Below are 15,252 nucleotides of genomic sequence, written 5' to 3'. Positions count from 1 at the left end.
TCTAAGTGTTTGACTTAAGGATAAGTCATTGTTTGAACCAAGTAAATTTCAAGAACGAAATTTATTTTAAAGAATGGAGAGTTGTAACACCCCAAATTGTGAGCTAGTAATTTCGGGTTTCCCATAGAGATAAGTTGACCTTGTAAAATTTATAAATTAATTTGTTGAGCTTAATTGGTTGGTTTTTGGGCCTAATTAGCCATAAAAAAGGTACTTTTAAATATGGAAAAAAATAAAAAGGACCAAAAGATTAATTAGACCATTCATAAAATTAAAATTGAAATTGAAATTTGGGGTTTTATACCATTTTAGACCTAGGTTTCTCTCATTTTTTTCTCCATCTTCTTCATTCCTTCCCTTTTCAAGTTCCATAGCAAGGGAAGATCTTGAGCTCTTTTATACTTCAATTTTGTTTTAGTAAACCTCCCAACAATCTTACTTTTAACGATACAAGATTTGAGTTTTTGTAAGAAAAAAATGGGTTTTTATCAACCAAACCTTGAGGAGGGTGATTGCTAGTTAAATGAGCTATATTTCAAGATTAAATCATCAATGTGGTGTATTTCTAATCCTTTGGAGTATTAAGTTTTCATAAATCACAAGAAATGTTAAAATTTGTGTAGTTGAGTATTTAGAGTTCCACTTTTGATTCACACCATAAATCACGAATTTGTTGTTTAGTATGTGTTTTATGACACCTTAAGATCCTAAATAACTTCTCCTGACATTGGCATATGATTTAAAATCAAAATATAACATTTGGGATGAAATTTGATTGTTTTTCGAGCCTAAAATAAGCTATTTAGGGTTCGAGTATCAATATTAGGATGAACAATATCCACACTGGTTAAATTAGGGCAAAATTTAGGGATCTTGACAGTATTGATACTACCCCTATAGTATTGATACTCAAGGTGACAGTATCGATACTCAGGCCCCAATTTTACAACAGAAATCCTTTTTGGTATTGATACTCATAAAGATATTGATACTTGACCCTAGGGTATTGATTTTGTAAGTAGAGTATCGATACTACTCACTTTGGATAACCAATTTTGACCCGTTTAAAGCCCATAAAAGCTAAATATGATATGCAATAGTAAGACTTAGTCTTTGAGGGACATAAATGACCAAGCATACCTAAAAACACTCATAGGAGTGAATTACATCAGGAGTAACCATATTAAGCATATTACATCGAAGTATCTTTAAATAATGATATATATAGATATTTGGGACCGAGGATCATTACAGGAGATATCCAATAAACGATATTATGTTTATTTCAGATTCAGTGGTTGCGAAAAGTATATGATTCAAGAATGTCAGTAAACGTAGAAAGAGTAAGTCACCCTTTTTGGTCTAAGAGGTTATGAAAGGAAGTATAATAAGATCGAATGGAGTACCACTTATCATAAATGAAGCCGAGCTAGATATCAGTCTAGTCACTTCCACGGTCATCCATTCGTATGACGTTCTAGATGAGAGAGTGAGCGAGATAACATCTAATGTGATGTTGACTTCACTTTAATGAGTCTAGCTATGTTATGGTATACTTAGGTTACCTTAATTGTCTTGGTGGGGGTATTATCAGTACGTGAGGCACTTCAGGGGCTAACTAGGGTGCAAGACCCAAAAACTCACGAGGAGTGGGTTTGCAATGTCAGTGTTATGCGGACTGTGGGTTTTATATATCCATGTGTAGTTATGTTATTTTAGTTTAGTTGGGTTCAGTTGGGCAAGCTTCTGATGCAAGTAAATTCTAGTTCTTACTCATAGGCTAATCTGTATTCATGGTAGAGTGGGTGTTGTTCCGAGATGCACAAAAATTCCTCCGATTACACCATTAGACTTACCTCATGTCTGTTTATATCCATTATGAATGTATAACCTCATCAATTTAGTGTGATGTTTATGTTTAAGCTTGGCTTGAAGGCTATGTGAAATTGAGTTGATGCTTTAGTTTGTGCAGGAATTATACTGATACTATGTGATATTGGGTTCCCCTCAGTGATCTACCTTATGGCTATGTGAGGACTAGGAGACCATTCTATATGTTCTATAGGAATTACGATGATGTTATGTAATATTGGGGTTCCCTCAGGTAACTAGTGTCTGATGGCTATGTAAGACCAGATACTAGTCAAGTTTACATTCATATAATACACGGTAATGTAGGGTTCATTCAGATAATGCCAGTACATTCAGGTTGCATTTAGGTAATGCGTATCAGTAAAAGCATTATGGCTAGGGACCTTTTAGCGGTCATGGCAAGGCCCTTAGTAGAGAATTAAAGGAAGCTTGAGACCCCTACTTTAGTGATAGAGCAGTAAAGCCTTAAGTATGTATCACTTTATATAGGTCATACATGTACCTACTGCTTAGTATTATGTCTTCAACATGCTTATGTTATAAAAATCTTATGTTGCTCTAGATTAGCAATTATACATTTGGGCTTTATAAGCTCAGTCTTCGGATTTTTTTGTTGGTAAGTCAGTAGCTTGAGCTGTTATGTGATACCCCGAATTTTGGGTCAGTAGTTTGGGTCAACCCAAAACCTATAAGTCAAACCCATTAGACCTCCTAGACCAGTTGGACCAATTTATAAGAGTATTGGGCTAAAGATTGGCCCAAGAGTTAAATGTTAGTGGTGTTTTAAGTTTTGGGGTAAAAGAGTGAGGGACCAAAAGTGTAGTTTACCCATAGCTGATTTTAAAGGCTAAACCCCCTAACCCAAATGTTTTTCACATGCACAATTTTCACTAAAAATATTCTCATTTCTCTTCCTCTTTTCTCTTTTTATTTTATTTCAAGAAAAAGATTAAAGGATAAAGCTTTTCAAATCCCAAGCCTATAATGAAGAAACCAATGTAAGAACCTTAATCCTTATCCCTTAAACTTCATTTCAAGCCCCAAATCTTATGTTTTAGGTAAGGTTTGAGAAAATGGGTTTTGGGGAGTATAAATAAATCAAGTGTTTTAAACTTATTTTTTGGGTAGATTTGAGTTATAGGAGTTGTATTTAAGCTCAATCCAACCTCTAGTTAAGTAGTGATTCATTTTCTTGCTTGGTTTAGTTAAAGAGATGAAAGAGAGTTCAAGGCTAGAGATGAAATAAAGATGAATTCTAGTTGAATTGAGAGAAGTTTTAGCAACCAATAAGGCCAGGTAACACACTTACAACTTCCTCATACCAGTTATGGATCATTAAAAATGAATTTTTGCTAGAAAGTGAGTTTGAAACATGTTTAGAAAGTTTTCATGGTAGATTCTTTACAAAGTTGCTTTATCATGTATTAAAGCCTTATTTATGACCCCTTTAATTTCATAAGACTTAATAAACAAGTGGAAAACTTCAAGTAAGGAAATTTAGGGAGTTTGAGTGGCATTTTAGAGCCCAAAATAGAGTATTTTCGAGTAGGAGTATCGATAATGTATGAGTCAGTATCGATATTGTTCTTTAGCATGGCAAAAATGTGCTTAGGTATTAAGGGTAGTATTGATACTAATGCATAGATTATTGATACAACAGGGTTGGTATTGATACCCATGAGGTGGTATTGATACTAGGATAGCATTTCAAATTCCAGAATTCCATTTTGGTACCGATACTCTAGTCAATATCGATATTATAGTATGGGATTATCGATACTGGTATGAGAGTATCGATACTACCCTTCAATTTTAGTGATTTTTTACCTTGAGTATCGATATCCAAGTAGGAGTATCAATACCCTAGGGTCAATACCAATACCAATATGCTTGGTATTGAAACCAACAGTCAGGTTTTGAGGGTTTTAATATTAGCGGAGTTAAAATAAGGCAAGGTTTTCCCAAAAGCTTTAATTTATCTTAATAAGACTACAAGTGAGAACAATAATAATGTTTAATTTAAATGTAGAAATGAGAATAAAGTAGGATCAAATAAGATTAGCCTTCTTTGAATGCTCGGGAAACGACCAGGACACATGAGTTTCTTTAGAAAAGATGGTAGAGTCAAAAGTATATATGTAGTCCAGATATATCCTTAGAGAGTGTTCGAGGCACTTTAAGTTGACTAACTAAGGTCGAGGCCTGACACTCACAAGGGGTGGGTTAGTCGAGAATATAGTGTCCGATACAGAGATTTCGGGGGTCATATTCTCGGTAGACTAGAGCGATATGTGAGGTCCAAGATGCAGCCCCTCAACCGCACCATGATATCTACCATAGAGTAGAGAGTGAGTATACAAGTATACTCACTACATCAGAGCAGAGAAGTATACTTGATAGTTGTTAGTGTGGCACTGGGCTAGTTAGCTCAGCGTTTGAAATCTATTTCCTTATGCAAATTAGGTGGAGTAGTTAAGGAGCAGTAGATTACCCGAGGTCTAGACCAGAGTATATCAGAGTACATCTCAACATTTATTAAGGGCATGCATATTAGTAAACATTATTGTCAAGTTTAGTCGTAGATTTAGTAAAGTGGCATGTATTACTTTTGAAATGTAAATATTTTATTTTGGGATCCCTAGTGTAAAGTTTAACTTATATTTTTATGGATGTTTATGTATGAAAATGAGTTTTAAAATAGTCATTTTAAAATACAAAGAATTAGTAAAAAGTTGGTTAGCCACTTTGTTGGTTCTGTGTAGTGCTCTGATTGGTCAATTGTGTGTCATACTGGTCTAGGGTGTTACACGTTCGTGGAGCATCGTCGTATCAAGATTTTCAGTATCTCCAATAGAGTATTGTACTGTAGCTTTAGTGGGCATATGTATTCATAGAACCTTACTCATGTATTCAGTTTATTAAACTCAATGTTGTATTATTTGGTTTTAAAGTATGTGTCACGGAGCTCTATTTTTTTAAAATGTTTTATAACAGTTATTTATGTTTTATTTATGATACCAATCAATTTGTTTGAAAATAAAATGAACATGTTTTGAAATTTAGGGGTTGTCTCGGTGGGCCAGTATGGCACTTTAGGCCTCATCGATACCCTAGGGTCAAGTATTTATACTCCTATGAATATATGTACCAAAAATAGATTTTGTTGCTGAAAATGTGGCTCAATATCGATACTGTTACACTAAGTATCGATACTGTAGGGGCAATATTGATACTCTCCCCAGTGGTATCGATACTTCCAACTGAAAATCCCTAAATTTGTCTTAATTGATTCAATATCGATACTCGAACACACAAATGACTTGTTTAGGCTCTAGAAACAACCAAAATCCATCCCAAATGTCTTAGTTTGGTCCCTAATCATGTGATAAAGCTTTAGGGAGGTACTTAGGGTCATAAAATGGCATAAAACATCTTATTTACATTTAAAATATCATTTAATTATGGAATTAAATATAAACCCTAAAATGTTTAAATCCATAAATCTTAACAATTCTTTATATTTATGAAAGCCTTAAAACTCCAAAGGATTAGAAATACACTACCTTGGTTAAAGAATCCTTAAATGAAGCTCTTTTAGCTATAAATCACTCTCCACCAAGACTTGGATAATAAAACCCCCACTTTTCTTGCTAACAAAGAACCCAAAGCTTTGAATCATTAAAACAATATTGTTGGAGGGGTTAGGAACGAAATTGAAGTATGAAAGATGCCAAATAACTTACCTTTGAGCTATGGTACTTGGGAGGGAAAATGGAGAGGAAAAGAAGTGAAAATGAAGAAATTGAAGAGAAAAATATGAAAGGAGATATAAAATCTTTCATTTTTTAAAAATGGGTTAATTAGGCTTTTGGTCTTTATAATCTTCGTATCATTCAAAAACTCTCTTTTATGGTTAATTGGGCCCATGTTCAAGCCATTTAAGCCCAATTCGATCCGATGACTTAAATTATAAAATCCATGGGGTCCACACGAAACTACTAGCCTGAGATTTAGGGCGTTACATTACCATTTTTTCGTAACTCCTGGGTTTAGATTCTTAAGATGCAAATTAAAAATGTCATAGGAAAAAAGGGTAAAGAAATTATTAGCCCCTATATTATACTTAAATTATAGATTAATTTATATCATCTAATTTGATAACTTTAAGTCTATATGATATACTCATATTGTTTATATATAATTTAAATTAGGCTTAAAATAAAAAAAAACATAAATAAAAGTCACAACTTATGCATAATACAAAGACTAAGAATAAAATTTGACCTATTTTTTTAACTTATCTTATAATGTGTAATATTTCTATATATAAGTTAGATTTATTTTCTTTTGATATTATTTGGTGTGATTAAAAAACGTGGTGATACTATAATAAACATTTAGACACACTAAGACAAAAAAAAAAGTCGGTAGCTAATTTGCCCCAACGTCGAAAAAGAAAGCTTTAATAAGACAAACAAATACGATTATTCTATCATTAGCTCAATTAATTAGATTAATTAATAAATGTTTCTCCAAATCAATATATTATCCTATTTAGAAAATCAAATAATTAATTTCACGGATGTTCCAAGCCAAAAACATGGGTGTTGATGCCTATGTTCCAACCATCGTCCCAAAAGTTGGAACAATCTTTTCAAAACTTTCAATCATGAAACGTTGCATTCAAAAATATTTATTTTATTTTCCTTTTTAACATTTAACATTCGAAATAAGTATTATTTTCATCGAATAATATAAGATCGTGAAAAATCATAAACTAATTTATCAAATATTACATTTTTAAGATATCAAATTTTAATTAAGTTTAAACATATATTGATGTATAAAATTATGTACATGTTCAATGCATCAAACAATAATTTTTATAAATATTTTTATTTAAATTTAAAATGAATATATTAATTATTTTTAAGATTTATTAAATTGTATAAAATGTATGATAGCAGGTGTTAAAATATTTTTAATTGAGAAAGACTTGATAATTTTTTCTCTATTTATTTTTTTAAAAATATATATATTTAATATTTTAAAAAATAATTAACGGGAGCTAAATATCCCCTTAACCTCCATGAAGTTCCGCCCACGATGATTAGCCCACTCCATAACTTCAACATGCTAAAAAAAATCTATAATAGTAAAGGTCAAAAGTATGTAATCGATAATGGAAAGATAAATGCTGATTTTTCATATATAATTAAGATGTGTGGTTCCCATGAATTCCATGATTGAAGCTATGTGTTGTACCCTACAAAGATAAGTAAATTTAATTTTCATTGTGACATTTAGTCGGCTTTATCTTAAATAAAAATTGACTTATAATTTCATGTAAAGAAATAAATTTTTAAAATTTAAGATGACAAACCTATAAAATTTAAGATAGTGGAAACATATTATTAGTAAAAAAATATAATTATTTAAAATATGTGTTGGTCCTTCGATCCATCTCTGATCTTAAAAATTCATTCTCAACTGTGACAAAAACTTAAACCATAAAACTTAATTAGTGTATCGTGAAAGTGTTGGATGAATCAACTATTTGCAAAGCTCGGGGGACAAGCTCTTACTTTGATGCAGAACGGCCATATTTATCACCCAAGACTAATAATTGATTTACAGAAAAAAGTTGTTGTATCAAATGGGATATTGATTACGAATTTTTCTTGCACTCATGAATTATTTCGTGTTACCGAAATGACACGTTCTCTTCAAGGGATTGAAACTATCTCTCTCAGAGTTAATGTGCAGGGGAGGTGGTGTGATTGTGGTTTCTTTCAAGCACTCAAATATCCATGCTCTCATGTCATAGCAGCTTGCTCACATTCTCATTTGGACTACAAAAGTTATGTTGATCTTGTATACCAACTTTCACAAGTATTCAAGGTATATGAATTTGAGTTTCCCCATAGGTAACGAAAAAGTCCCAAATGAGATTCAAACTTGGCTTACAATTGTACCAGATCTGTTGCTATTGAGTGACTTAGGTCATCCAAAATCCACTCGAATTCATTGTGATATGGATATTCGGGAGAGATCAACAGAACAAAAAAGAAGTGGGCATTGTAGAAACATCGGCCACAATAGGAAAAAATGTCCAACTCTTTTATCATCACTTAACCGTTAACCCTTACTTATGTAATTGCATTTTCTATTTCAATGTATGTCTTTGTTTCTAATATTTCAATGTAATTGCATTTTCTACAATTTCCCAATGTATGTATATTTTCTACATAAATTTCCCACTTACCTCTTACTTCAAGTGATTAACATTTTCATTTTAATCGAACTTTACCCTAAACCACTTTAACCTACACAACCCTTGAGCACTCTCACCTTAAAAAACCCTAAACCACTTTAACCTACAAAATCTTTCACCACTTTCACCTTAACACTACTAGAAAAAATCCTTTTAATGACGTGCATTGCGCGTCATCTATGGGTGCGAATGACACACAAATACCTATCGTTGAAGTCACCGACATGAATCTCAGATGACACGCAAATGTGAGTTATAAATTTATGACGCACATTTATGACGCTCATTGCACATCATTGAAGCCCCGGTTATAAATGAAGATGACACACATTTGTGTGTCATAAATTTATGACACACATTTATGACTTATATTGTGTGTCATTGAAGCACACATCATTAGAAAAGATGACACACATTCGTGTGTCGTGATTGTATGTCGTAAATTATAAATATATATATATTGTAGATTGACAAATAATCAAACTAAATCACATTTAATGCCTCATAATACTAAATATATATATCATATTATATATAATCAATCCATTTGCATACAATATATTCACATTAAGTTATCAAAAATATTGTAATCATATGTCGATACCAAATATCACGACATAATAAAGTTTGTCACATAAGATTCCTCAAAACCCTATACAAATATAACAGGATTATGTTCTGTCAAAATGAATAATATATAGATGGAACCTTCAAAATATTTGATAACTTGAGCACAAAACATACAATGTCAGTAGGCGTTTCATGTTTTTGAGCACAGGAAAATCCTGACTTGGCCCATTTATATCACTAATCCTCATGCACAAAAGATAAATGCAATATTTGCAAACACATCAGTGTTGATCCTATGAACATGTCCAGATACGTGGTTTAAAATAGAGGAAAATTTGAAGAAACTTACAAGTCAGTTAGATTTCTTAGTAAACTAAACGTAACTGACAAATTCCGAGTTAATTGATTGGAGGAGAGCATCCTTAAATTACAATGAGCATGAAAACAAATCATTTGATCAAGGCCAATTTAACAAGAAATTAAGAGAATCGTAAAATATTAAACAAAGAAGAAGAAGAAGAAGGTATTGAGTTTTTCCTTACAAAGTTTCGAAGTTCACTAAATCCCCAAGTTCATGTGGTACAGGGCCTGAAAATTGGTTTGCTTCAAGATTCTTGATAAAGAAAAACATTAAACATCCTTAATAAATTTCCTACCAAGTGGAAAAAGGAATATGAAAAGTCTATAATTTTCTAGCACCTACAACATCTAATAAAAAAACAGACTAACATAGTTTATGTTTTGATTTTGCAACCCATATGTATTTCAATATGCAGCACATTTGACACTTAAATCTTGAGTCTCCAGCCTACAACAGTATGGAAATCGAAAACTTCAGATTCTACAAACCATATGTATTTCAATATGCAGTATGTTGACATTTAATTAATGATCTAAAGAATAAAGCAAGCAACAGAAAATGCAAACTACAAGGTATATTCCTAACATATTAATAAAAAAACTAAACTTATCTAACATTAAAAAAATATAAGCTAAACATATCTTAAGTAACAAACAAAGAATAGGGAACCACATTTGAAATATGATGGTTTTGTATCATAAAGATGTAACCACAAGACCCAACCTTTTGCACTCCAAAATCTTCAATAATACTTGGTTAAAATCCTATACACTTTCAAAAAATTATTCTTCATCAACTAAGAAGATCAAAAAGCAATTGAGTGACAAATATGTAACTGTAAGTTATTATCTTACACACAAGAAGTAGAGTTTAGAAACTCCATAAGAGTGTTTACTAAATAATGTACTGTTAACTTCTTTACTTAGACTTAAAAAAACACGTGGAAATCGATTAAACCAAAAGAGTTTTTAGCTCGCAAGTCACAACAATAAAAAATAGGGGAACAATAACCATTGTATAGTAGAACTGGTTAAGATCCTTAAATCTTTTTTATCAATGGAACACCTCACTTGTATAAACTATGTAAGATCCTTATTTCTTTATTGTAGATCTTTAATATTTTTATTTATCCATATTTAAATCAAGTAAGCGTACCAAGAGTACCAAAGAATTAGGACAAAGCTGATTACATTTTTCCTCTTTAAAGATATAATGTAATATCTAACAATATATTATTTATACAGCTAATACATGGTTGCTATTAAAACTAAATCACTCTTCCTTTTTTGAAGTTCTAATACAATACCTTACTCTGCGCTTTGATTTGACCATATGAAAGACAACTGATCAAATACCAGGTTGTTATTTACGAGCACAAAGACATAAATGTAGAGCCTTTTAGGTGGAAAAACAAATGCAAAGTTTATTTTAGAGATAGTATAATCAATAATAACAATCAAAACTGTATGACAAGGATTCAATCTTCAAAAGAGCAATACCTAACAGCTACTGCACTAATGATTTTTTTTTAAAAATAATCTTAATTTAAAAGCAAAAATCTAAACAACGACCCTGAGAATAAATCAAAATGTCTATATCCAAACAAAATTGAGATGTGAGTTTAATAGATAATGGATAAAAAGATTGAACCTTCAGAGAAAATGAGGGAGCAGCACCGCCATGGGGATGAAAGGTATGAAGATCAGAAGAAAACGAACCGAATGCTACTGAAGAAGAAGAAGACGATGATGAATGACAATGAGATATTTTCTGCCATTTCTTCATCGGGATCATTTCTGAATACATAAAATAGAGGTGTCAAGATTTCATTCATCCCTTGAACATATCTTATACCTAGATTTAACTTGACAAATACAATTAATATGTCCGTCAATTCATCCTGAATGAGCAAGGTATAAGTCAGAAATGGCTTTGTTTCTCATATCAAAACTTGAGTCCAAAGAGTTAAACAACAAAATCACAAGAAAGAAAATGCATACCCGGTTAGACTTTGCAAGTTACGAGTTTCTGGAAAAGAAGTTCATGTCTGGATTAGTGCATTTCACATCTCGGTCAAACTGTTCTATAATTTTTGAGTCCTTGAAATACCACCAGCCCAAAAGAAAGTCACTTAATCTTTATCTAGAACTTAAAAGGAGGACATTTTAAAAAAATTCAGCTCATCAACAACATGACTAACATCGCAAGAAAACTAAGCAAATAAATGGGAAAAACCCTCTTCCTAAATGCTTGCTAAATCAGGAAAACTTTAAGGACTAGAGAATAAAATAAATGACATATTCAATTAATAATTGAAAAATCAGAACTCTTCGTCACTACTTTCATGTATAAATTGTTATACAAATACAGTTGTAAACTAGTAATGCTCAGTTCATGTTCTCTCAACTAAGTATTGACCAAAAACTAGTATGTGTATCATGAATTGTTTTCCCCTCGTCCAACTTCTTGGATTTCTTACTATAATGCTATATAACACTGACAATTATAAATACCAAATATCAGGATCTAATAATAACAGAGATAATCAGATAACACATTATAAAACATATGATTATTCTTAGTAAATTAAAGCTAAAGATAATATATGGGAAAGATATTTTAATGCTAACAGCAGCATAATTGTGCAAGAAACTATTCAATCTTTGAATTATAATTCAGTAGATTTTACATCAAAGTGTAATACCCCTTCAATGTTTTTTCACCTCTGTCCATATAGTTGTTATCCTTCTTTCTTTCTTCTATCCTTAACGTCAACTAAGCACTAAAAGTCAGGCTCCAATTAAAACAAATGAACTAAATTAATGGGAGTAAGCTCAACTTAGCATTCACAGTCTTTATTTAAAGCATTTAACATAAAAGAAAACACCACAGATGCCGTACAGTTCAATGCTTAGCTTTTTAGAACTTAATTTTTCACTTTATCAAACTGCACCTAATATAACAATAAAATTCAGTGCAAAAACTTGAATTCAATAAAGTTTATCTTTTGCGTAACAATTACATTAAAAATTCAGGAATGAAGAGTAGTACAGAAAAATCCAATAAGAAGCTAAAAAATAAACTTACACACCAAGCCAACTTGCGAATGCAAGATATTGCAGCCTCTGATCATGAATCGGTATCTCATTAGCTATATCATGATATATAATTGGGAAAATTGGCGGCCAATTTTTATCATCTGTGGAAACACCAGCTGATATACCCAAAAAAAGATAGCATTTAGCACTCTGTAAAACCACTTGAGAAGACATAAAGAGAATGAAGGCAAACTTAATTGTGATAAACTTAATTGGCATTCCTACAGCTAGTTGCAGGTCATAAAGAGACCACTAAGTTATGGAAATAGGGACAATGTAACAAACAAACATATTTTATTGTGACAAACTTAATTGGAATTCCTACAGCTAGTTATATTTACATATATTATTGAGACAGGAGTATGTGGTTTAGCATTCAACAGTTTAGTATGAAGACATTCCTTACAATAGTTAGCAATGCTAGATGGAAAAGAAATTGAAGTTATTTGCATCTGAATCATTGTCAAAGTCATTGGAAACGGGAAATTGAAGTACTTGGGAGACAACACCCACTACAATAAGAAATAAATAACATAAAAAATAGAGAGAATAAATTGCATAAACGAAAAGTTCATTCCTAATCAAATTGAAACCGAAAAAAACATCATTGCTTTAGTTGTAACCTAAATCTAACTATCACAAGTAATGAATTAATAAAACTTGATCAGTTATGGACTTTTGTTGCATGATATTGTAAAGGGATAATCATCTATTGCGGGAATGTTGTCCTGAAGCAAAATCTGTTTGGTCAGCTGGGCACCCATCCAATCACTTGCATGCTCCATCTTCAGACAACTGGATTTCGTCTCCTGTATTTTTTTCCATATCACTAGCAGCAGTCAGTTCAAATAATATTAACCAAATATCTTTATTTTTCTGATTTGTCATACATATCAATGCTAACAATAAGAAAGAACCACAAAATAGATCATTCAGAAGCATAACTGAAGACATTTTATTTGAAAATTATATAGGAAACCCATGTTGACATATTTCAGAATAAGCGCATCTTATGAACATGGACTTCCTAAAATCCGCTTGTTAGAGAAAAAGGATCAACCAATAGAAGTATAGATTAATGTGAAGTATAGATTAATGTGAAAGATAAATGAGGTTATTGCCCCTTCCCTCATCTACATTTAAAATGTACTTAAGATCTAAACTAGAGTCATCCATAACGATGAAACAATATAAGATAACCTCACAAAGGGCATGCCATTATCACAGAGCACTCATTGAAATCTTGCTGTGAACTAACAAAACTCACAACCCAGATATGATTCTCTAATCCTCGAGCAGTTTTATAGTTAACGAATCAGATCGAATGATTGTATTTCCTTCTTTCTAACAGTTCATCAACTTGCAGCTAGAAGCCTTTGCAATGTACCATCATCGACCGCAGCTCTGAGATCTAAATAGTCAGAAAGAAATAAGAAAAATGAAATCATATATATATATATATATATATATATATGTGTGTGTCTAATATCTAGAAAAACAAATACTATGGAGACAAAGTAGTTAACCATCAGAGCCTCCAATATACTTGTCATTCACAAACACTTGTGGAACAGTGCTTCGACCTATCAAATCCAGAAGAACATACTGGATTTTACCTCCATCGTCTAAAATAAAAACTCAACAAGTCAACACTTCATCTAAAATTACTCTTTTTTTACTCATACACACACACACACATACAATAAACGAATCAGAAGCAGATGAATAATATCCACATATACCTCGGAGATCAAGCTCTACAACATAAGGTTTCTCATTTTGTTCACTGAAAATCCGCTTGGCACGAAGGCAATACCTACAAACAAGACAAAAGCGAAAGAATTAGGAGCAACCTATCATATTATCTAATCACAAAATCCCCAAGAATTGAAGTTTCAATTATACTTTTGAAGAAATACCCATGAAGTCAAAAAGTCGAAACAAGATTGATTACGCTATCCTGATTCTAAATCATGAACATTGAAAGGTTGAAACGAAACTGTAAATGTAAAAGAAATGGAAAAAAATGGCATATGGGCAATAGGATTTAGAGAATATAACAATCTTGTTGGAGAAGATGACGTTTTGGACAAAGGGAAAAATGGGAAAAAAGAAAATGGGGAAGCATGCGGAGTGGACTGATAATTATCGAGGGGGAAGAAGCGGGAAAGGATGAAAATAATGGGGGGAAAATTAAAAGATGACTTTTAGAGATAACACACATTTAAAAAGTGTATTCCGTGTTTTGTAAATTTTTTGGTTTATGAATATTAAATATGACACACATTATTGTAAGTCATGACACACAGTTTTTGCAAGTCATAAATTAGCGTGTGTCATTGTTCGTGTCAGTAAAGGTATATTTTCTTGTAGTGTAACGAACCCTATACCACTTTAACCTAAAACCACTCCAACCAAAATAAAAAATTATAAAATACCTTCGATCATTCTTAAATCATAACCGAAACCTTTTACCTAATAAATTATCAAATTCTAATAACCCTAAACCACTATCACCTTCAACCTTAAACCTTAAACCAAAACTCTAATTCAAAATCAGGTGAAAAGCATGTTCCCCCAAAAGTATTTTTGGAAGGCGCCCCCTGAAACGCTCTTTCCACCGTGGTGCCACATCAGGTGGAAGGAGCTTCCCTTGAAAAGCGCCTTCCCTCCACATCAGCAAATCCTGCGAAGGCACTCCCCCGTAAACACGATTTAGTCAGGAAATATTAGAAAAAAGTGTTATATCGAAAATATTAGAAAAGTAGGGTGATTTTTAGGTTGAAAATCCTGGTTCCCATGAATTCCTTGAAGTTATGTGTTGCCCCCTACAAAGATAAGTAAATTTAATTTTCATTGTGACATTTAGTTGGCTTTATCTTTTAAATAAAAATTGACTTATAATTTTATGTTAAGAAATAAAATTTTAAAATTTTAAGATAACAAACCTATAAAATTTAAGAGAGCAGAAACATATTATTAGTAAAAAAATATAATTATTTAAAATATGTGTTGGCCCTTCGATCCATCTCTGATCTTAATAATTCATTGTCTGCTGTGATAAAAATTTAAACCCT

The 15,252-nt window shown here is 31.9% G+C and overlaps 1 protein-coding gene across 1 annotated transcript; it reads right to left on the bottom strand.

The window, feature by feature from the left end:
- Positions 1-13,488: 13,488 nt before the first annotated feature.
- Positions 13,489-14,623, bottom strand: LOC120121243 (glutaredoxin-C3-like). Its single transcript, XM_039140654.1, has 5 exons — positions 14,614-14,623; positions 14,211-14,313; positions 13,918-13,991; positions 13,702-13,800; positions 13,489-13,586 (listed from the first exon to the last, which is right to left on the bottom strand). Exons 1-5 carry the CDS (start codon positions 14,621-14,623, stop codon positions 13,531-13,533), a joined length of 342 nt encoding a protein of 113 aa, XP_038996585.1. The 3' UTR covers positions 13,489-13,530.
- Positions 14,624-15,252: the final 629 nt, after the last annotated feature.

Source organism: Hibiscus syriacus, unplaced genomic scaffold (genome assembly GCF_006381635.1).
Source record: "Hibiscus syriacus cultivar Baekdansim isolate YM2019G1 unplaced genomic scaffold, ASM638163v2 tig00110365_pilon, whole genome shotgun sequence".
In the NCBI taxonomy this organism is placed as follows: domain Eukaryota; kingdom Viridiplantae; phylum Streptophyta; class Magnoliopsida; order Malvales; family Malvaceae; genus Hibiscus; species Hibiscus syriacus.
The sequence above is the reverse complement of the archived record's forward strand: the minus strand, read 5'-3'. Positions and strand labels throughout refer to the sequence as shown.